The sequence below is a fragment of the Pan paniscus genome, chromosome 19 (assembly GCF_029289425.2).
Source record: "Pan paniscus chromosome 19, NHGRI_mPanPan1-v2.0_pri, whole genome shotgun sequence".
Taxonomy (NCBI): Eukaryota; Metazoa; Chordata; class Mammalia; order Primates; family Hominidae; genus Pan; species Pan paniscus.
Genome location: NC_073268.2, coordinates 7,693,055 through 7,716,872, shown reverse-complemented (window position 1 = coordinate 7,716,872; position 23,818 = coordinate 7,693,055). Strand labels below are relative to the sequence as shown.

The 23,818-nt window shown below is 57.1% G+C and overlaps 1 protein-coding gene across 2 annotated transcripts in view; it reads left to right on the top strand.

Annotated features, from left to right (window-relative positions):
* The first annotated feature begins 579 nt into the window (after positions 1-579).
* DOC2B (double C2 domain beta) overlaps positions 580-23,818 on the top strand; it is a 38,488-nt gene continuing 15,249 nt past the window's right edge. Inside the window, exons 1-5 of one of the 2 annotated variants that reach the window (XM_034941188.4) lie at positions 580-1,124; positions 9,619-9,698; positions 17,274-17,348; positions 19,287-19,396; positions 19,935-20,061. In XM_034941188.4, coding sequence (XP_034797079.1) covers positions 752-1,124; positions 9,619-9,698; positions 17,274-17,348; positions 19,287-19,396; positions 19,935-20,061 — 765 coding nt within the window. In that variant the 5' untranslated portion in view covers positions 580-751. Of the gene's footprint in view, positions 1,125-1,609; positions 2,269-9,618; positions 9,699-17,273; positions 17,349-19,286; positions 19,397-19,934; positions 20,062-23,818 lie in introns of those variants that run through there. The other variant, XM_003846023.7, reaches the window with a different exon arrangement.

Below are 23,818 nucleotides of genomic sequence, written 5' to 3'. Positions count from 1 at the left end.
TGGGCTCATGTTTGTGCATCTTGTTAGGGGTGCTTGGGGGTATGGAAGCCTGTGCCCTGGGTGCCCTTGATCACCTGTGTGTGTGCTCCATTAGGTGTGCGCGCCTGTGCATTGGGGGTGTACTGTGTCACAGCTTCCTAAACCAACCGTGTGCGCATGCAGACGTTTGCGTGTGTGACCTACGGTGTGAGCGAGCGGATGCTTCCACCACGTGTCTCTGCACACGCATGTGTGCACTTGCACACCTGCGTGTGTCCCGAGAGAGCGAGCGGAGCCCAGCGTGGGCTGGCACGCGCGGGAACGTGTGGGTGCGCGTCCTGCGGGTCCCTGCCCGGCTGACTCCCAGCTTGTGCCGCGGGCGTGCATGAGCGGAAGGCGCCCGGCGGCCCTGCCTGGCCGCGAGTGTGCGCGCGCGGGGTCCCGGGCCGGCGTGCACGCCGGTGTGAGTGCGAGTGCGAGTGAGTGTGGCGCCGCGCGGCTCCCTCCGCTCCGCGCCGCCCGCGCAGCCCGCACACTCACCCTGCTTGGTTGCTGCCGGGTGACGCGGGCTGGGCCCGCCCCCTGCCTGCCGGCCTCTGGCACTCGCTCGCGCCGTCCGCAGCGGAGCGGGCAGCAGCCAAGGCAGGGCCGTCCGGGGGCGCGGCCGGCGATGCCCGCAGCCCCCGCCGCGCCCCGCCGGGCCTGCTGAGCCGCCCCCGGGCCGGGGTCGCGCCGGGCCGGGCCGCGCCCGGGGCGGGGCGGCGCTGCCTGCATGACCCTCCGGCGGCGCGGGGAGAAGGCGACCATCAGCATCCAGGAGCATATGGCCATCGACGTGTGCCCCGGCCCCATCCGTCCCATCAAGCAGATCTCCGACTACTTCCCCCGCTTCCCGCGGGGCCTGCCCCCGGACGCCGGGCCCCGAGCCGCTGCACCCCCGGACGCCCCCGCGCGCCCGGCTGTGGCCGGTGCCGGCCGCCGCAGCCCCTCCGACGGCGCCCGCGAGGTCGACGAGGATGTGGACCAGCTCTTCGGAGCCTACGGCTCCAGCCCGGGCCCCAGCCCGGGTCCCAGCCCCGCGCGGCCGCCAGCCAAGCCGCCGGAGGACGAGCCGGACGCCGACGGCTACGAGTCGGACGACTGCAGTAAGTTTCCAACGCGCCGACTTCGCGCCCCCTCCCCTGGCTCGGGCTCGGCCCCCCCACGGCCTCGCGGCTTCCCTCCGCCGGTGCCCCTCGCGCGCTCGCGCGCTCCCTCGGTTCACAACCCCGCCGCGGGCTTGCGGGCCCCTGGCGCACTCGGTGCGCTCTCCGCGCCCTGCCCACCGGCCTCGAGCCCTCCCCCGACCCAGACCGGAGAGGAGGGAAGTTTGGGGGCACCCCCTGGGGGTGTCCCATTTCCGGGGCCGGGTTCCTCGGAGCCGGCGCCGCGCCCCCTCCCTGCCAGTCCGCCCTCCCGGAGCTCCGGCGCGGGCGGCTGCTTTTGTTCCCGGGAAGGGCGGAGCTGCGTCCCGGGGAGACACCAGTTGCTGCCGGCCGCGCGGTCGCTCCCCGCTCGCCAGCCGCTCCGGGAGGGGCCTCGCGGCCGAGGGTCGGGGCTGGGGCGAGCTGGGGAGGGGCCCGAGGCTGGGAGCGGCCCGGCCTCCCGCGTGGGCCCGGCGGCCCGCAGAGCGCAGCTGCTTTGCTGGCGCGCGAGCGGAGGACCAGGAGGACCGCGGGGCCGCTTGTCCTCTGGAAAAACCTTGGCGTTTCCTCCTCCGGTGTCCACGGACCCCGCCGCAGCCCTCGCCAGGGCCGCGCACCTCCGCCCACCTGTTACGCCCGCGGCCCCCGGGCAGAGAGGGCCCCCCGGCCCGCTCCCCCTCCTTCCGGACTGCGCCCTGAGCCCCTGGGAGCAGGCGAGCGCCGGAGTCCCGGGACCGAGGCCCGGCCGGTGGGCGCTCCTGGCGCCTTTTCCCGTCCCCGAGGGTGCCTGTCCGGCCCGAGCCGGGACTGGCTGGGAAACCGAGGCCGGAAGAGGTCGCAGTCCAGTGAGGAATCGGTTTGCGCGGGGTGGGGATGGCATGTGAGAACCCCCTCCTAGCTCAGCTGTGGCTCCAGACTTGTCACTGAGACCTGGAAAACCAGCGTCAAACCCCAGCCCTTCCCGGGATGTGGCCCTTCTCCAGGGCTGGTGCTGCCCCTCCCCTGCGCAGCAGGGATGTCTGCGCCTGGCTTGGGCACTCACCAGGGCCTGTGGGCTGCGGGCCTGGAGTTTCCCAAGCATCAAATGTGCCACCGGAAGCTGAAGGTAGGGATTACCAGTGCCCCCGGGGCACAGACCCCCCCATCGCCCCACCTGGGGAGGCCCATTAGCAGTGGCCGGTTAGAGCAGGGCCCCTGTAGGGGAAACTGCCTGCTTTGCACTTTCTAGAGGCCTGGACCACGGCCCTCGGGCCAGCGCCTGGCATATGAAGGCCCTGCCCTGGGGCGTGGGGGCTGGGGAGCAGTCTTGTCCCTCCACTTTCCTGCCAGCTTGGGGAAATTGGGTCGGAAGAGTTTTTTGCCCTCAGGGCTGTGCCCTAGATCCACCCCCCTCCCCTCTGCCCCTGGCACCCTGTGCGAAGCTCACCCTGGACTTGGTGATCCCCTGGGTGGGCCCTGAGTGGGACCCAAGGCACTGCTTTGGCTGCCCTGAATCCAAAGCCTCCCCCAGAAGAACGGATGGGAAAGTTGTTCCCATTTCCGGCATCTCTGCTGCTGCACCAAGGAAGTAAGAGGGGAGGGCAGAGCTTCAGGCCACCCTCCTGGTGCCACAGAGGGCCCTCTGCATGGCGAATGGCCAAGAGGCTTTTTTTTTTTTGCTGTCTCTGAACCCACAAAGCAAGGAGGGGACCAGGAAGCTAGAGACTCAGGCCAGCCAGTCCCATCTCCAATCCATCAGCTCAGCAGCCCTTCAGGGAGCATGTCCTGGCAGCAGGGCTGGGCCCCTGGCCTGAGATACATGCGGTGCAGGGGCCAGACTCACATGGGGTCAGCAGTGCAGGGCAGAGCTGGATGCAGCTTTGCCAGCTTGAACTGTGGGCTGGCCACACCCGTATTATCAGGACATGCCAAAGAAATGCTGAAAACGGGCTCAGAGGAGCTAAGGAGGACGGTGTACCACTGAGCTAGGGCCAGCTTGGGCCCCTGTCGCCCCCTTCGAGGGGGGCCCCACCCTAGGCTTGGATCCTATGGGAGGCTGACAAACATCCTAGGCACAGGAGCCCAGAAATCTTGGCTCTTGTCCATGGTGGGGGAACAGGTTCTGGGGTGGGACTGCCTTCCACCCAGTACCCCAGGCGGTGCCCCCCTCTGGGCTGTGACAACCAGATCCCTAGAATAAGCCTCAATGATTCAAGCCAGATGGTTCATTACGGCTTTAGCCAGGGTTATGCTATTTGCTGCCCTAATTATTGGATTATCTCTGTTCTGACAAAAAGAAATGAGGGCGGTTGCTCTGTTGTCCAAGGCAGAGAGTGAAGTGCTGTTTATTTACTCAGCCTTTTCTCCTGGCTCTTTAAAGCCCTTCCTTTATTAAGTCATGTCAAAGCACAAGCACATAACTCGCATGTTCCCAGCAGATCTCGAAGAGGGGCGATGACAGGGAGGAAAGGCAGTGAATGTCCCAATGAGGAGCAGGACCCAGTGTCGGCCCTGCCAGTTCTCCTAGGGTGGCCTCTGTGGCGTGCTGCCCTCCAGGTGGGCCGTGGGCCACACACCCCACACGCTGCCCCTACCTGAGAGGCTCTCCTGCCCGGCACCCACCTGTGGAAGCCCAGTCCATTCTTCAAAGCTGTAATCACTAGAGTGCCATGGGTTGCAAGTGACAGATAACCAACTCAGAGTGGCTTAAACAATGAGGACAGCTGAGGTCTTGCTGCACCAGGGTGCACCAATGCAGCAGCCCCTCAGCACTGTCAGGGGTGATGGTTCTGTCCATCTTTGCTCGTGGCTGTGCGCTTTTCCTTGTAGAGCAAAATCAAGGCCCGTTTCCTATTCCTAAGGGTGTCTGGGTGAGGAAGGTTCAGGTGCAAACCAAGGTCAGAATGACGCTGTCAGTCTCCATCAGCCAAGCAGGACCCTCAGGTCCAAGGTGGCTGCTGCAGGTCCAGGCATCACATGTAACAATAAGGTCCTTGACTGGGTAAGGAATTGGTAAGGACCGATTCCTTTTCTCGTGTCTCAGTTTAAGAGCGAGGAAACCTCTCCCAGAAGTCCCCAGGAGACCTGTCCTTTTGTCTCGTTGGCCAGAATTGGATCACATGCCCGTGTTAAACCTGCCCTGTGTGGTTCACCCAGGACCGGGTCAGGACTGATGCCTGTGCAGGTCTGGAGCAAGGACAAGGCGTTGAGTCCACCACAAAGGTTCTCCGTGTTAGGGGGCATATTCCAGCCCCCATGGGCTGTGGTGCCCCTTCCTTTGAGCCCAGAACCTCTTTGGCCCCGGTCACGTTCTACCTGGACCTGTGATATTTGTAATGCACTCGATGTTACGGCACCAACTATGTGGCAGGCTCTGTGTTAGGCACAGAGATACAAGAATGCTGAGAGGCAACCTCTGACCTGAGGGTGTTCATCAAAACCAAGACAAACAGGTGACCCCACAGCGGGGGACAGGGAGGCAAGAACCCCGATGGAAAGCTCTGGCAGGCGGAGGTCACTCACAGAGAGGGCTCAGCCCTAAGACTGGGAGGAGGGAGGAGGTGGGCTGACAGAGGGAAAAGAGGAAAGGGAGGTGCTCTTGGCAGAGGGACAGCTGTGTACACAGGTCCTGAAGTGTCAGAAACTCAGCCCAGTGTAGGCAAAACAGTAGAGCCAAGTGGCTCCAAGAAGGGGAAGAGACCTATGAGGAGGCCAAAGCGGTCATATCACACAAGGTCTTGAATGCCACACCAAGGAGGTTGAACCGAGTCCAGGAGTTGATGGAGAACCTTTCAACAATTTAAAACAGATGAATGAAGATGTTTATAAAAATCTTAACACTCGTCTCTAAGCTCCTGGGAAGCAGGGATGATGGCTCATTTCTCTCTGTCCCCCCTGCAGTGCTGGCCTGGCTGAATGGCTGTTTCCCCAACTATAAAATGCTTTCAACACAAGCTTGATGATTTTCTATGGTCCTTGCCACAGTTGTTTTGTTTTTTTTTTTTTTTAAAGTATTTGAGAGCCTGACATTTTTCTTAAAAAAAAAAAAAAAAAATCAGGGCAGATTTCCTATTCCCAAGGGTGTCAGGAAAGTCCAGGCGCAAACCAAGGTTATGAGGATGCTGTCAGGTCTGCATCAGCCAAGCAGGGGGTGCTCGGCCCTAGAGGAGCCAACAGGGGCTTGAGCTTGATTTTCTCTGAATTAGCCCCATTAAAGCTCTGTAATTATCGACAAGCGGGTGACAACTCTCAAAGGCCCATTAGTGACCAACCCTCATTATTTTTCCGAAGATGTAAACTTCAGTGGGGTCATGTGATTGGAGCGCTCCAAGGGTAGGGCACTGTGGGTCACAGAGAAGCACCTTCTCCTGCCCTTAGGGCCCTCCTCACGCCCAGCACAAGCCCAAGGTGCTTTTCCAACTCGGAGGGCTCTCCAGGGCAGCGGCTGAGCCCCCACTCTCCTTCCCCTAGAGCAACTCTGCTTTTCTCTCTTTTTGTTTCTTAGTTGCATCCTCCTAAGATTTCAGCTAAACAAAGTGGCCAAAAAAAAGCTTTTTGGACCAGGGCAGAGTGGCCCGTGTGTGCCTGTAATCCCAGCACTTTGGGAGGTGAAGGCGGGAGGATTGCTTGAGCCCGGGAGTTCAAGACCAGCCTGAACAACGTAGTGAGACCTACCCCCCCGCACCCCCCCCCCACCAACACCACTGTCTCTTTTTTTGTAAATATATTTTTTAAATTAGCCGGCCATGGTGGTGGGTGCCTGTAGTCCCAGCTACTTGGGAGGCTGAGGTGAGAGGATCGTTTGAGCCTGGGAGGCTGAACTGTGATCGCACTACTGTACTCCAGCCTGGGTAACAGAACAAGACCCTGTCTCAAAAAAAAAAAAAAAAAACTTCTTGGGAGCCAGTAGGCTTTAAGGGAGAAACTATCAGGATGGAAGTGAAGAGGCCTAGATTCTGTGCCTGGGTCTGCTGGACCACGCTGAGCAGGTCACCTCCCCTCTCTGAGCCTCATTTCTCTAAAGGGAAATGAAGAGTTTGGGCCATGTGCTCCGTAAGAGAGCTTCACCAGCCTCTCAAAATTGTGACCGAGCTTCTATTTATAAACTATCATTTCTTACAGACCTTCCAGTGGAGTTCAAAGAAATTCATCAGTCCCTTCCTGGTGACACACTGGGTGTGCTGTTCCTTCCCAGGAGGTGGTGACAGGTGTCAGTTTTCCCCCCAGGCAGTTGGAGAAGATCGCTGCCCTCCTTGGACAGGGGTTTCTGTAGAGCCAGTGCAGGGGCTTCTCCCCTCCAGGAGCTGGGTGTCCCAGGGGGAGCAGGCAGCCGCTCTGTCTTCTGGCTGTCCTTCTCTGGGGTTGGGAAACAGGCAGAAATCAGAATGTGCATTTTTACACTTGGGTGTCATACCAGATCCCAGCTCCTGGGAGCACCTGGAGGGCAAGTTGGTTTGAATGGACCAGCCATGTGTGTCTGCATCTGCTGTTTGTTGGTCTCACAGGTGTGGCCAAGGCATGGTCCCTGTGCTCAGGGGGCTAATTCGTTGGGGGAACAAACCCCAGGTAGGCCTGACCTGAACAGCAGATCCATTTACTATCATGTAAAGCCAACAGCTTCAGAGAATATTGTTACAAAAGTACAGATTGGTGCATCTTGGGCTGTGGCTGTGTTCATTGCTGCAGGAGCAGTGGGATATACCTCCCTTCCAGCAGCCTCACCTGCCTGGTATGGAGATGGCAGCTAGCATGCAGGCAGCTGAAGGCCAGCTACAGCTATTGCTGCTGCACACATACCCTGCTCAGGAGAACGTGCCTCAGGCTTCACTCAAGACCTAGTATTTATTTATTTTTTTGAGACAGGATCTCGCTCTGTTGCCCAGGTTGGATGCAGTGGCACAATCACACTCACTGTAGCCTCAACTTCCTGGGCTCAAGTGGTCCTCCCACCTCAGCCTCCCGAGTAGCTGGGACCACAGGCATGCGCCACCATGCCCAGCTATTTTTGTATTTTTTGTAGAAATGGGTGTTTCCATGTTGGCCAGGCCAGTCTTGAAATCCTGGGCTCAAGTGATCCACCCGCCTCAGCCTCCCAAAGTGCTAGGATTATAGGCGTGAGCCACCACACCCGGCCATTTTTGTAGTTTTTGTTGCCATGTTGGCCAGGCTGGTCTCGAACTCCTGAGCTCAAGTGATCCATCTGCTTCGGCCTCCCAAACTGCTGGGATGACAGGCATGAGCACCACACCAGCCACTCAAGGCCTGTTGGCTCTTAGTTTGCACACACTTCCAACAAGTATCATCACCTGGTCTCATGGGAGAAACAATTATTGAATAGGTGAGAGCTGTCTGCGCCAACACAGACAAGTAATCTAATAGGAGTTTCAGGCTGATGTCAAAGGAAGAGGCAGAAAAATGAAGAAAACCGAAAAGAGGGCCACCCGGGACCCTCTGGTGCAGGGGTTGCTTCGTGTCCCCTTTTGCCTCTGGACCATGACCGTGACATACGGAAGAGTCATCGTGGCCATAGCAATGACTCAGGTTATTCAGAAAAGTTTAAGTGACTATTTGTATGTTCTGTTCCCAAAGGCAGGGAGGGAAATGAGCCAATTGAGGACAGTTTCATTCCAGAATGGGTCTTAGAGAAGCCAGTACTGTTAGCTGGAAAACTCACCATAGGGATCTGCTCCTTCTGTAATGATCTACTGAGCACCTCCTACACCGCAGGCACACTGTGCTGTGAGGTGGATACTATCGTTGTCTCCATTTCACAGATGAGTAAACTGAGGCATAAAGACGTTAGATAAGCTGGCCACACAGCAGGGAAGTGCACGCTGGGATTTGAACCGAGGAGACTGATGTCAGAGGGCAGGTCTTGCACCCCACACTGCTGCGAAGACAGAGACATGTGCCTGACCCGTGTTAGAAGGGGATAATCTAGACAAATGCCACTCCCATCACCAGCTCAGAATAAAGGACACTCCACACTCGTGGGCTTTCATTAGCCAATTTCCCTGCAGACCCAAGAAACTTTGTTATGCCTGGGCCCAGCACTCGCCCAGAGATCTGCAAACTTGTTCTATAAAGAAGGGCTGGATAGTAAATATTTTCAGCTGTGCAGGCCGTAGGGTCTGCTTCTGAAGTAGGAAAGCAGCCGCAGACGAGATGTTAATGATGGGCCTGGTCAGGTGTGGCCGTAATTGGATCTAGATCCATGTTGGGAGCCTAGCTCAGAGCCTGAAGAACACAGTCTTTCAAGTTTGGCCTTCCCTTATCCCCGGATCACACCAGCCACTAAGCCCGCACCTGCTGGTTGGCCTGTGGTTGGAATCGTCACCTCCCCCAGCCCCTCTTTGCCATTGGCCAACTCCTACTCATCCCTCATGGCTCAGGTGAAGCATCACCTCCTCCAGGAAGCCTTCCCTGGTGGTCCCAATTCACATGGGCTCCCCACGGCTCCCGGCTCACCAGACTCTACTGCGGCAAATTATTTCCATTTGTTCCTCCCCTTAGGCTGTGCTTTCCTTCGGGTAGGGACTCTGCCTCACAGATGTCCATCCCCTAGAGTCTGGCATGTTGTAAACACATGGTAAATAATGAAGGAATGTGACACCATTTGACCAGCCCTGCAGCCTGGGAGCAGGCTCTGGGCTTCTGAAGCCATCTGTGAATGTGCATCTTGCTGTCTGCGGACTGCCCCCAAGCTCTGCCCCCCACCATCATCTCCAAGCTCTGCCCCCACCATCACCTCGGCCTTCATGCTGGGAGCCGCTTCTGCATGGAAAGCCACAGCTGCTATGAGTGATTGCCCCCGGGGAGGGAGGCAGCTGCACCCAATTATGGCTGCAACCTCCCCCAATTATGGCTGCACCCTCCCCCCCGGCTTTTGGGAGTTACCACTGCCATTGAGAGACTTGGGGGCAGCAGTATGAGGACCCAGCTGGCTCCTCACGGCCTGCTCGGGGTTCCCAACGGGCCAGAGAGACAGAGGAGCTGCAGTCCTGTGTGTTGGCTGGGGGACTGTTGAGCAAATCAGCTGATCTTCCTGGCCAGGGCCTGTCCCTCTCAAAGCCTGGTCTCCTCCGCCTTGTGTGATCCTTGTGACATTTCACAGGTGAGGGAAACTGAGGCACGGGGCCCAGACTGGCAGTTGCACCAGGAGGGCAGGAACTGCTTTGGCTGGGTGCCCAGCTCAGGTGGGCCACACACTGGGCCAGACAGGGAACTGGAGTGACCCACCTGACCTCTCTGGGTCCCAGCTCCTCCTCTGGAAAGTGGGGAGATTATTGTGACTTCCCAGGGTTGGGTGGGACTGGGAGGATGGGTGAGGGGCTGGCATAGAGCAGGTGCTTGGTTGGTGGCAGCCGCCATGGAACGGTGGCACCTGCCCAGGCCAGGCTCATCTGGTCTCACAGGGGCAGGCGAAGCCTCTCCAAGATGCGGCCAGGGTGGGACCTGTGCCCTCCTCTGTCCGCAGCCGCCCTGGGCACGCTGGACTTCAGCCTGCTGTATGACCAGGAGAACAACGCCCTCCACTGCACCATCACCAAGGCCAAGGTAGGCCCCGCCAGCCTGCCCCCAAATTCCCTGCCCTGGAGTCCTTGAGAGGGCCTAGGTCAGGGAGGCCAGACCACACCACTCGCCAGGTTCCTGTCCAGGCTTTTGGATGTCTGTGCTGTGTGGGGTGCGGGGCCAGGAAGGAATTCTTTAAACCTTCTTGAATACCCAACCCCAAGAAATGCCTTGGACAGTCAGGCATTGCGGGGAGCAAAGAAACAGATGAGAATGGGAAGATGAAGGCCTGGACCGAGGACCCCCTCGAGCCTGGGGAGGGGCTGCTGAGAGGGAAAGAGAGGGGCAGGGTGATGTCTGTCCTGCAGACCAAGGGAGGGCGGGTTGGGTGCTGGTGCCTCCAGGCCTCCCAGACGCCCTGAGGAGTGGGGACGCCACTTTGCACCCTGGAAGCCGAGCCACTGTAGGAGGCCGATGCCACTCCAGGCAGGGTGTCCGGGGCCTGAGCCCAGAGGCCCTCTGAGCCTCACTACGTGGGCTGGGGTTGTGGGTGCCTGAGGACCCCTCTGCAGCCTGGCCCGGCCCCTGGTGCTGCCCTCTGCAGCCTGGCCCAGCCCCTGGTGCTCCCCTCGGCAGCCTGGCCTGGTCCCTGGTGCTCCCCTCTGCAGCCTGGCCTGGTCCCTGGTGCTGCCCTCTGCAGCCTGGCCCGGTCCCTGGTGCTCCCCTCTGCAGCCTGGCCCGGTCCCTGGTGCTGCCCTCTGCAGCCTGGCCCGGCCGCTGGTGCTGCCCTCTGCAACCTGGCCCGGCCCCTGGTGCTGCCCTCTGCAGCCTGGCCCAGCCCCTGGTGCTGCCCTCTGCAGCCTGGCTTGGCCCCTGGTGCTCCCCTCTGCAGCCTGGCCCGGTCCCTGGTGCTCCCCTCTGCAGCCTGGCCCGGTCCCTGGTGCTCCCCTCTGCAGCCTGGTCCGGCCCCTGGTGCTGCCCTCTGGCTCTGCCGCTCAAGCATGTGTCAGCTCCATGTTCTCAACTGTCCTGTTCCCTTCCCCTCACCCCATTGCTCCCTGTGGGAGGAAGGTGCCAAAATTGATGTTCTCTCGCAAGGTAAGGGCCTGCATGGCCAGTAGAGTCTCCCTAGTAGTGCCATGGAAGGGCCTGAGCCAGCCCAGCTCAGATCCAGCGGCTTCCCACAGAGCTGCCTGGGCCCAGGCCCCACCCAGCCTCCCATCCTGCAGGCCCCCTGTCCCTCCTCCCAGCCTGGCAGCGAGGGCTGCCCTTGGCACCATGCCCACCCAGCAGGACAGGCTACTGCGTGCCACCCCAGGCTGTCCCCCAGCCCAGCCTGGGCCACATGTGGACTGCCATGGGTAGGTGTGAGTGCCATCCACGCCAGCCTCAGGGCCCTGGTAGGGCACTGAGAGGCCTGCATGCTCCATCCCACCCCTGCCCTCTCCTCTAGAACCACCCCTAGGAGCAGAACTGAACATTTGTCAAACCCCAGCTGTGCCAAGGTAGAGACCAAGCTAGACCCTTCCTCCTTTCCCTCTGTCCAACTTTGTAGAGGTGGTCCAGGCCTGGGGACTGGAGAGGTGCCAGCTGCCAGGCCACTCTGGCCAAAGCCCACCCCTTCCTCTCTCCATGCCAGACACCAGGGCCTTCCCTTCCCAGCTCCAGGTGCGTTTGTGTGTATGCACATACATGGCTGTATGTGTGTCTCTGTGTGTACATGTGTGGTACCGTGCGTGCACACATGTAAGTGTGTGTCCACTTTGGGCTGTATCCCTCAGGTATCAGAAGTGGGGGTGGGAGGCCCAGTTCCTTCTCTGTGTAAATCCAGTTCTGTAGGGAAGGGGTGGTGCAGGCTGGGGAAGAGCTGGGGCTCTGGGCTGGGGTGTGGGGAGGGGCCCAGGGTGGGTGAGCTGAAGCAGGGCTGGCCTCTGGAGGGCCAGGGTGGGGGCTGGACACCCTGGGGTGCACCCTTGCTTGTTCCCCTTATAAGGGTCAGTCTGAGTTTGCCCATCTGTAAATAGGGTTGGTTGTCCCTGCCCTACATGCCTGTTGTGAGCATTAAATGAGTTAACACGCGGCCCCTGGCACTACCAGTTCTGGGAGACTTTTTATTTTTATTGTGGTAAAATACACAGATATACATTTCCCACCTCAACCACTTTTTTTTACTTCTTCCCTCAGCGCTCAACCATTTTTAGCGTACAGTTCAGTTGTGCTAAGTACCTTCTACCTTCACACTGCTGTGAAACCCATCTCCAGAGCCCTCTTCAGCTTGCAAAACTAAACTGGACCCATTAAACAACAGCTCCCCCTTCCTCCTGCCCTGGCCCCTGGGGAGGCTGCCATTTGGCTTCCTTCTCTATGGATTTGACTATTGTAGGGACCTCATGTAAGTGCAGTCTCCCGGTATCTGTCCTTTTGAGTCTGCAGTCCCCAGGATCTGTCCTTTTGAGTCTGCCTTCTTTCACTCCGCAGAATGTCTTCAGGCTTCATCCCCATTGCAGCACGTGTCAAAACTTCCTTTTCAGGCTGAATGATACTTCAGACTAGAAAGCTCCTCTTCTGAACACTTCACCAGCAACAGCCTCTGAGAGGCCCAGGGCGGGGCAGGGCTAGGTTTTTGGGGAGAGGCTCTCCTCTCAAAGCCAGACCCCCCATCTGTTCCCTCAGTGCCAGTACCAGCCAGGGCCTCCCCCGGGGCCGCTTCCACCCATCCCCCCTGTATTAGTCCATTTTGATGCTGCCGATAAAGACATACCTGAGACTGTGTAATTTATAAAGGAAAGAGGTTTATTGGACTTGCCGTTACACGTGGCTGAGAAGACCTCACAGTTATGGCTGAAAGTGAAAGGCACTTCTCACATGTTTGGTGGCAAGAGAGAGAATGAGAGCCAAGGAAAACGGGTTTCCCCTTATCAGGCCATCAGATCTCGTGAGACGTATTCACTACGTCAAGAACAGTATCAGACCATGAGATCTCGTGAGACGTATTCACTACCTCAAGAACAGTGTCAGACCATGAGATCTCGTGAGACGTATTCACTACCTCAAGAACAGTGTCAGACCATGAGATCTCGTGAGACGTATTCACTACCTCAAGAACAGTGTCAGACCATGAGATCTCGTGAGACGTATTCACTACGTCAAGAACAGTGTCAGACCATGAGATCTCGTGAGACGTATTCACTACCTGAAGAACAGTGTCAGACCATGAGATCTCGTGAGAGGTATTCACTACGTCAAGAACAGTGTCAGACCATGAGATCTCGTGAGACGTATTCACTACCTGAAGAACAGTGTCAGACCATGAGATCTCGTGAGACGTATTCACTACCTCAAGAACAGTGTCAGACCATGAGATCTCGTGAGACGTATTCACTACGTCAAGAACTGTGTCAGACCATCAGATCTCGTGAGACGTATTCACTACCTCAAGAACAGTGTCAGACCATCAGATCTCGTGAGACGTATTCACTATGTCAAGAAGAGTGTCAGACCATGAGATCTCGTGAGACGTATTCACTACCTCAAGAACAGTGTCAGACCATGAGATCTCGTGAGACGTATTCACTACCTCAAGAACAGTGTCAGACCACGAGATCTCGTGAGACGTATTCACTACCTGAAGAACAGTGTCAGACCATGAGATCTCGTGAGACGTATTCACTACGTCAAGAACAGTGTCAGACCATCAGATCTCGTGAGACGTATTCACTACCTCAAGAACAGTGTCAGACCATGAGATCTCGTGAGACGTATTCACTACCTGAAGAACAGTGTCAGGCCATGAGATCTCGTGAGACGTATTCACTACCTGAAGAACAGTGTCAGACCATGAGATCTCGTGAGACGTATTCACTACCTCAAGAACAGTGTCAGACCATGAGATCTCGTGAGACGTATTCACTACGTCAAGAACAGTGTCAGACCATGAGATCTCGTGAGATGTATTCACTACCTCAAGAACAGTGTCAGACCATGAGATCTCGTGAGACGTATTCACTACCTCAAGAACAGTGTCAGACCATCAGATCTCGTGAGACGTATTCACTACCTCAAGAACAGTGTCAGACCATCAGATCTCGTGAGACGTATTCACTATGTCAAGAAGAGTGTCAGACCATGAGATCTCGTGAGACGTATTCACTACCTCAAGAACAGTGTCAGACCATCAGATCTCGTGAGACGTATTCACTACCTCAAGAACAGTGTCAGACCATGAGATCTCGTGAGACGTATTCACTACCTCAAGAACAGTGTCAGACCATGAGATCTCGTGAGATGTATTCACTACCTCAAGAACAGTGTCAGACCATGAGATCTCGTGAGACGTATTCACTACGTCAAGAACAGTGTCAGACCATGAGATCTCGTGAGACGTATTCACTACCTCAAGAACAGTGTCAGACCATGAGATCTCGTGAGACGTATTCACTACCTCAAGAACAGTGTCAGACCATCAGATCTCGTGAGACGTATTCACTACCTCAAGAACAGTGTCAGACCATCAGATCTCGTGAGACGTATTCACTATGTCAAGAAGAGTGTCAGACCATGAGATCTCGTGAGACGTATTCACTACCTCAAGAACAGTGTCAGACCATGAGATCTCGTGAGACGTATTCACTACCTGAAGAACAGTGTCAGACCATGAGATCTCGTGAGACGTATTCACTACCTCAAGAACAGTGTCAGACCATGAGATCTCGTGAGACGTATTCACTACCTCAAGAACAGTGTCAGACCATGAGATCTCGTGAGACGTATTCACTACCTCAAGAACAGTGTCAGACCATGAGATCTCGTGAGACGTATTCACTACCTGAAGAACAGTGTCAGGCCATGAGATCTCGTGAGACGTATTCACTACCTGAAGAACAGTGTCAGACCATGAGATCTCGTGAGACGTATTCACTACCTGAAGAACAGTGTCAGACCATGAGATCTCGTGAGACGTATTCACTACGTCAAGAACAGTGTCAGACCATGAGATCTCGTGAGACGTATTCACTACCTCAAGAACAGTGTCAGACCATGAGATCTCGTGAGACGTATTCACTACCTCAAGAACAGTGTCAGACCATCAGATCTCGTGAGACGTATTCACTACCTGAAGAACAGTGTCAGGCCATGAGATCTCGTGAGACGTATTCACTACCTGAAGAACAGTGTCAGACCATGAGATCTCGTGAGATGTATTCACTACCTCAAGAACAGTCTGGGAGAAACCTCCCCTTGTGATTCAGTTATCTCCCACTGGGTCCTTCCCACAACCTGTAGGAATTATGGGAGTACAACTCCAGATGAGATTTGGGTGGGGACACCGCCAAACCACGTCACCTCCCGTGAGGCCCACCCCTAAACCATGGGATCAGTTTATGTCTCTTGCCAACTCCCAAGCTGGGGAGCATGTGCCCAAGGGCCCCACTAGCAGCTCCCTGCCCTGGAAACAGCCTCCCGACCTTCCCCTTCCGTGGACAGAGGTCAGGCTCCGTGGGAGGCCAGCCCCTCAGAAGGTGGAGGCACTGGCGGAACCCCGGGTCAGGGCCAGGGAAGCTGCCTGTTTGGGCACAGAAGTTGGTGGCAGCACAGTGACAGGGCTTCAGGCAGTGCCTGCTGTTCCTTTTGCTTTTGGCAAAATGTGTGGCTGCCCAGGGTGCTCAGGGAACTGTCGGGTGGAGGAGTAGAGAGCAGCAGCAGGGGCCTCGTCACAGTCCCGGGGTCTGAAGGACAGAGCAGGCATCACTCCCGTCCCAGCATGACAGCGCCCCTCGACCCAGCCTAGCTCTCACGGGTGTCTCGGGGTACGGAAGTGGGACCACCAGAGCCACTGGAAAGACATACGGCAGAACATGTGGTGGCCCAAAGGTTTGTAAGTGAAACGTGTCGGGAAACGTGGCCCAAATGGAAGCATTTTAAGCTACAACAAACAAATGTATAAGGACTGTAAGAATAAGACACAGCAGTCAGGCACCGCCTGGTCAGGCCGGGCCACCAGATTCCCAGAAGTCTGCGCTTCAGGCACTTGGTGGGAAAGGTGCAAAGCAGGGTGAGGGAGTTGGGTTTGGAAGAGCAGCCTTGTCACCTTGAGCACGTGTTGGGCCACTGAGCCAGGCCCTGTCCCAGAGGCAGCCCCACAGTGCAGGGCACAGCTGAGATGCACCCAGCAGCCCTCAACCACTTCTCCGGCGTCTCACGGGGGCCTGGCGTGCAGGGAAGGGAGCAAACCCTGCCTGCCAGGCCCTGTGTCCACACGGTCTCCCTCCCTCTCACTCCAGCCCTAGGAAGGTGGGAGTATTACACCCCTGCCCTTTTTTTTTTTTTTTTTTTTTTTTAACTTGAGACAGGGTCTCACTCTGTCACCCAGGCTGGAGTGCAGTGGTGCGATCACGGTTCACTGCAGCCTCCGTGTCCCAGGTTCAAGCAATCCTCCCACCTCAGCCTCTCTAGTTGCTGGAACCACAGGCACGTGCCACCCCACCCAGCTAATTTTTTAGTTCTTTGAAGAGACAGGGTCTTACTGTGTTGCCCAGGCTGGTCTTGAACTCCTGGGTTCAAGCGCTGGGATTACAGGCGTGAGCCACCGTGCCCGGCCAACCCCTTGAACAGATGATAAAGCTGAGGCTTAGCGTGCAAAGTAACTCATCCACTTCCCAGCTGGTGAACAGGAGCTGAGCCTGGAGCCCAAGCCAGCCAGGCCCCCAAACCTCTGCCCTTTGCCAGTGGCAGGGAAGTAGGTGGTTGGAAGCCCCTGCCGCATCCCCCAGAGCTCCGTCAAACTGAGATGGGGTGGGCCTAGGAGGGAGCCCCAGCCTCCCCTTGGAGATGGGCCTGGTGTGAGCCGCCGAGCTGCCTCCCCGACCCGGCTGGGTAGAAGCCCTTTGAATACTATCCTGGGGTTGCCGGCTGCACCCCCACAGATGCCACAGCTGCCTCCCTGCATCCCTGTGCACCATCCCAGAAGGAAACAAATGCAATTTTCAGAGACAAGAGCCTGCTGAGGTCAGCAAAGCCCCTCTCTGTCCATGCTTCTGTGTGCCTCTGGCTGTGCACGCGTGGCTGGGTTTTCTGAAAGAACCAGAGTGAGAGAGGGGTGCCATCTTGTGGAGGGACCCTCTGTGGCCAGTCTGCTTGTGTGATCTCTGTGGACTGAATGGGAGTTGTGGCAAATATGGCCAGAAATGGGGCCTAGTCTCGGACTGTGTCCCGGGGTTACGTGGATTTAGGGTCAGTGAGGGGCGTGGCCACTCAGGAGGCCATGCTTGGTAGATGGGGGACGGGAGTCAGGATGATGGCAGGGCCTGAGCAAAGCGGGGTGGAGAGGGAGGCTCAGAGGAGGGGGAGCCACCTGGCTTCCAGGATGAGGAGAAGAGAAAGTCTGTCCTGACAGAGGCCCCATGACAGCTGCCCTGGGCCAGGATGTTTTGGGGAGGGGAGATTGCACCAGCATTGAGCCATCCTCACTCCCTCCATCTGGAGGTGTGGGGCCCGGGGGCTTCTGTGAAAGGGGCCATGAATGGGCCCAGCCAGGAGACCCAGGGGACAAGGGCATCTGCAGGCCCTGTCAGTTCCATCTCCCCGATTTCCAGTTCACACCGTTTGCTGTTCTCTGCCCAGGGCCTGAAGCCAATGGACCACAATGGGCTGGCAGACCCCTACGTCAAGCTGCACCTGCTGCCAGGAGCCAGTAAGGTGAGGGGTTCCACCCAGGCCTGCCCACCAGCTGCACCCGCCCACCACCTCAGGCAATGCACTCTGGTCCTTTTGCTTTGGGGCCTGGACTGGGCTGCGGGCACCCAGGGAGGCCCACAGCTGCCACTGCCCTCAGAGTCCAAGCAAGCTGATGGGACCTCAGCCATTCAACTGCACACAGAGCACCCTGTCTGCCCCACACCCTGTTGCCTCCTGGGGACCTCACGAGTCAGCGTTACCTACCTGCTGATCTGGGGAAACCCCTGGAGAATTTCCAGGCCAGCATTTTATAAGAAGCATTCTCAGCTGGAAGTTACTATTAGGTGCAAACAAAGGACTCTGTGGTTAAATAACATGGGGAAACATTGTTAAACAGGTTTCTGTACCACAGGACTTCTCAGAGCATCTAACGTGTTGATGGGCTGTTCCCTGACTCTCCGCAAGGGGGATGAAGTGGGCAGAATCTGCCCCTCATTCCTACGCCGGATGCCCCAAGCGTCCGACCACACATGTGCTCAGGGCACCAGCACAACAGGTGCATCTCGGACCGGAGAGAGAAAAATTGCTGTTAAATAAAAGCATCAAGGTGACCTTGAGCCATGGAAAGTCAGAACTTAATTAGACTTCCTTTTGTGCATCCTACACTTTAGTGCTGTTTTATTTTTAATTTCATGGGGCAGAGTCTGAGTTTACGTGGGGGCCTAAATGGGTAGGCCTGGGGCCCACAGCAGCCCAGGAGGACCACCCCAGAAGGGGCCCTTCCCCCTTCTCTAGGGAAGGCAGGGCTGTAGGAGAAATGGCAGTGCCCCACCACCTACTCCTGGGGAAGAAATGGGCTCCCCACACCGGGTCTTGATGCCCTTATGCTGCAAGAAGGGCTCAGGGATGTGAGGGCTGAGGGCGAGTATGACCAGGGAAGTGTGCTCAGTGACCCTTCATTTGTGGGACTGGAGCCGGCAGTGCGTGGCTGCCGAGTTGTAGGAAGTCCCCAGGACTTTCCCTAGTGTTTTATAAAGAGCAGTCTCCTTACAAACAGCTCCTGAAAGCAATAGGAGAGAGGGATTCCTGTGCCCTTTCCACAGTGGGGAACCTGATGCTGCCACAGAGCTGGAATTGGAAGCCCAGGCTGTCTGCCTCCCAGCCTGGGCCGGGTGTGGCAGGCATCAGACCGATTCAGACAAGGAGCTCAGAGCCGCTGGCACAGGAGGAGGGAGTGGCAGCAATATTCCAGCTCAGAGAGGCCACCCCCGAGGCAGACCCAAGGACGGGATGGGTTCCAGGCAGAGGGGACGGTCCACAAAGGCAGGGAATGCCCTGGGAAGGAGACTCCAGTTCCACACAGGCCTCCTGCAGAACCTACCCCGTGGCATCGGGCTGGAGGTGGGGTCCTCCTTGGATGAGTCTCCTATGGCTGCCGCAACAAATGACCACAAACTTCGTGGCTTAAAGCAGCGCGTTTACTCTCGGACTGCTCTGCAGGTTAGAAGTCCAACAGTGGTCTCTCTCTGGGCTAAAATCAAGGTGTCGGCAAGGCTGCATTCCTTCTGGAGCCCGGGGAGCCCACAGTTTCCTAGCTCTTTCCAGCTTCTAGAGGCCATTGGCCCTCCTGGGCTTGTGGTCCCTTCCTCCACCTTCACAGCGGGCCCCATTGCATTTCTCTGGCCCCCTTCCTTGGTGACGTCCCTGACTGTCTTCTCTGTCCATTCTTCTGCTTTTAAGAACCCTGTGACCACATTGGGCCACCCAACAATCTAGGATAATCTCCCTATTCTAATGTCAGCTTATTACCAACCCTAAGTCCACCTGCAGCCTCAGTCCACTTGGCCATGTTGATAACACATTCACAGGCTCCAAGATGAGCACGTGGCCATCTCTGGGGACCATTGTTCTGTTTGATACACACTTTGATGCTAATAAGACCATTTTTCTCTTCTCCAGGCAAATAAGCTCAGAACAAAAACTCTCCGTAACACTCTGAACCCCACATGGAACGAGACCCTCACTTACTACGGGATCACAGATGAAGACATGATCCGCAAGACCCTGCGGTGGGTGAGGGTCCCAGGCCGCCTGCTCCCTCCCCAACCCCCACTCCCACCCGGCTTTTCCTAATGAAGGCAGGACTGGAGGGTCAGATGGTCCCCTGTGGGTTCAACCTCATGCCAGCAACTCCAGCCTGGGGGCTTGAAGAAAGGCAGAAAGGTCTGCCCATGCCAATGGAGCCTGGTGGGTGGAAAAGGGTCACCCTGGCCCCAGTCCCCTGAAGGTGCTTCCTGGGGCCTCTCAGGGTGCTGGAGGTGGTTCCCTCCAGAGAACCGGCTCTCCCAGCCTCCTGGCTACTCCTGGCACTGGTTCTGCCTTCTCCCGCCCCTCTTCCAACCTGAGGACACTTGTCCATGAGGACAGTGCCTGATATCGTGCCACACTCTGCCCCTGTCAGGGCCCAGGCATCTTGTGCGTCTCCCACCCCAGACCAGGGCAGGGCTTGGGGCAGGAGAAGCCAGGGCTGGCCCTACCCGCGCACATCTCCACCATGCCCAGTGCGTCTGAGGCACTGGCTGTGCCCCTCACCACCGCCCCCGCTAGGATCTCTGTGTGTGACGAGGACAAATTCCGGCACAATGAGTTCATCGGGGAGACACGTGTGCCCCTGAAGAAGCTGAAACCCAACCACACCAAGACCTTCAGCATCTGCCTGGAGAAGCAGCTGCCGGTGAGAGGATTGATTGAGCACCTGCTGTGTACCTGGCTCGGTGGCAGGTGCTGGGAAGGCAGAACTTCCTGCCTGTGATGGGACTCATGAGGGGCAGAGTGAGAGGGGAGGGGAGACCGGGGAGGTGAGCATGGAGAGTCAAGGGGGTGGAGGTGAGGAAGGACCCTGGCTTTCACTCTGAGTGGCCACGGGAGGGTGCTAAGCTGAGGGATCACGGGGGATGACATTTTACCAGGCTCGCTGGCCTGGGCTCAGGATGGCTTGAAGAAGAGGGAGGAGAGGGCAGGAGGCCTGGGGAGATGGGGAGAGATGGGCACAACCCTGGCCTGACCTTGGCAGCGGTAGGAGGGCTTGATTCTGAACTGGATGTGCAGGCAGCAGATAGGACGTCCTTGGGTGAGGGAAGGGCAGATCCGAGGTTTGGGCCTGAGCCACTGAAGCCTGAGGGGCTGTTTGCTGCGCTCAGAGGACTCAGCAGGGACCACGGGTGGACAGGACGCGCAAGGAGCACGCTTGGAACATGTTAGACCTGAGTGCCTGTGAGATACGCAGAGGAGACAGCAGAGTATCCTTTCCTAGAAATGGCATTTGTCTCAACGTTATGTCAGAACAGATTTGCCCCCGGCCTGCTCCAGCAGCTACGCCCTCTGAGTCTTGGTCTTTATGTCCCTCTTCCCTCCCCCATCCTCCCTTGTCTATGGCCTCACCTTCACCTGGTTCACAGGGCTGGTGAAGCCAGGAGTCCCCCATGCCACTGGGGTCAAGAGAAATCCTGGGGCCTCAGCCTCCCTGCGTTCCCAACACAGGCGGAGGCACGGTCCCCTCGATGGCACGTTGTCCCCCTAAGAGGACTGGGCAAGGGGCAAGTTTGGGAGGACAGAGCCCGGCGGCTGTCCCCAATGTACCCAGCCCCAGTGGGGCCCGGGGACGTGGACTCACCTGGAGCTTAGCCCAAGTCAAGCCCCGGGGGCGAGTCAGCCTGAGGCCACGGCTTCTTCCCAGAATCCCAGTTACTTTGGCAGAATTTGATTCAATTTTATTCCTTGTCACATTCTCTCCCCATCAGACATTTGTGTGATGGATATAACCTTTCCTGTTTTATTATTAGTCACTAACCACAGGTAACCCGGTTTTTCCATATGGTCTATGTCACTTAAGAAAGGCAACATCTTAGGAGGCCAAGGCAGGTGGGTCATGAGGTCAAGAGTTCGAGAGAGCCTGGCCAACATGGCGAAACCCCGTCTCTGCTAAAAATAAAAAAATTAGCCGGGTGTGGGGGTGCATGCCTATAATCCCAGCTACTCAGGAGGCTGAGGCAGGAGAATCGCTTGAACCTGAGAGGCGGAGGTTGCAGTGAGCCGAGATTGCACCGTTGCACTCCAGCCTGGGCGACAAGAGCAAGAGCAAGACTCTGTCTCAAAAAAAAAAAAAAAAAAGCAACACCAGCCCTGCCTTAGTGTTCCTGAGTTTTCATCACTGGTATAAACAAACAACCATGTGGGTATGTACGTGGGGTGTCAGCGTGTGTGTGTGTGTGTGCTCGTGTGTGAATTGTGTGTAAGCATATGTCAGTACGTGTCTGTGTGCGACAGTGTGTGTGTCCACATGTGTGGTGTGCGTTCATGAAAGCATGTGCGTCCCTGTGCGTGGCCATGATCGGGGCGTTGCTGGATGCGCTACCGGCTCATTGGTGCCGTTCAGGGACTCACAGTGACGCAGGAGTGCAGCTGGGGATGCACCCCTGGCAGTACAGCCACATTCTGGTGGTACTTTTATTATTATTTTTTTTTGAGACTGAGTCTTGCTCTGTCATCCAGGCTGGAGTTCAGTGGCAAAATCTCTGCTCACTGCAACTTCTACCTCCTGAGTTCAAGCAATTCTCATGCCTCAGCCTCCCGAGTAGCTGGGACTACAGGCGTGTGCCGCCACGCCTGGTTAATTTTTGTATATTTGGTAGAGATGGGGTTTCACCATATTGTCCAGGTGTCTCAAACTCCTGACCTTGAATGATCCACCTGCCTCAGCCTCCCAAAGTGCTGGGATTACAGGTGTGCGCCACCACGCCTGGCTAATTTTGGTATTTTTAGTAGAGACGGGGGTTCGCCATGTTGGCCAGGCAAGTCTCAAACTCCTGACCTCCAGTGATCCTCCTGCCTCGGCCTCCCAAAGTGCTGGGATTACAGGTCTGAGCCCCTGTGCCAGGCCTCTGGCGGTAGGTTTTAGAATTTACAGTCTGCGAACATTATCCGTTTTAAGTCAATACTGAGCAAGACCCAGTGGCTTCATATGAAACAACCCGAAGTACAATGTCCCACCCCTGAAAAAAGAGCTAAAAATATGCCTGCTGGTTGGTTGGTTTTTTTTTTTTTATGAGATGGAGTCTATGTCGCCCAGGCTGGAGTGCAGTGGCGCAATGTCGGCTTACTTCAACCTCCGCCTCCCGGGTTCAAGTGATTCTTCTGCCTCAGCCTCCCAATAGCTGGGATTACAGGGGCCCGCCACCACACCCGGCTAATTTTTGTATTTTTAGTAGAGACGGGGTTTCACCATGTTGGCCAGGCTGGTCCTGAGCTGCTGACCTCAGGTGATCTGCCCGCCTTGGCCTCCCAAAGTGCTGGGGTTACAGGCGTGAGCCACTGTGCCTGGCCCCTGCTGGTTTATATTGTTTAATTTTCACACCACACACACTGACACAAGCAGCACAGGGCATCGAGGCCCTCACACACAAAGCTCTGCCTGAGCGGCAGATAGCGAGATCTCGCAGGCCTGGCCTGATCCACCAGGAATGGCTGCCTGAGCACTGTGTTGAAAAGGATTCTGAGGTGGCATTGGAGCCCAGGGCAAATGCTAGGATCGATTAGTCATGTCTGCTCTGGGCGTGGGAGGTGGCGAAGGTGGCTGGTGGGGCATGTATGTCTTCCCTGCTCAACATCCCTGCTCACCTCACAGGAGTCTCTTCTCCAGAAAGGGTTAGATGTAGCCAGAGGGACTCACTTTGGTGTTAGGCAGGGCACGGTTGTGGGCAAAAGGAGGTGGCTGGGGCTGCTTAGGGGGCACGGTTGTGAGCAAAAGGAGGTGGCTGGGGCTGCTTAGGGGGCACGGTTGTGAGCAAAAGGAGGTGGCTGGGGCTGCTTGGGGGGCACGGTTGTGAGCAAAAGGAGGTGGCTGGGGCTGCTTGGGGGGCACGGTTGTGAGCAAAAGGAGGTGGCTGGGGCTGCTTAGGAGAGGAGCCTGGTAGAGTCCTAAGGGGATCCAGGGGGACACAGGGCTCAAGCTGGGTGTGTCTGCATGGCTCAAGCTGGGCGTGTCTGGGTGGGCTCAAGCTGGGTGTGTCTGGGTGGGCTCAAGCTGGGCGTGTCTGCGTGGGCTCATGCTGGGTGTGTCTGGGTGGGCTCAAGCTGGGTATGTCTGGGTGGGCTCAAGCTGGGTATGTCTGGGTGGGCTCATGCTGGGTATGTCTGGGTGGGCTCAAGCTGGGTATGTCTGGGTGGGCTCATGCTGGGTATGTCTGGGTGGGCTCAAGCTGGGTATGTCTGGGTGGGCTCAAGCTGGGTATGTCTGGGTGGGCTCAAGCTGGGTATGTCTGGGTGGGCTCAAGCTGAGTATGTCTGGGTGGGCTCAAGCTGGGTATGTCTGGGTGGGCTCAAGCTGGGTATGTCTGGGTGGGCTCAAGCTGGGTATGTCTGGGTGGGCTCAAGCTGGGTATGTCTGGGTGGGCTGAGGGCCTAGGAGAGAGGGTTTGGGGTGTGCAGCAGCC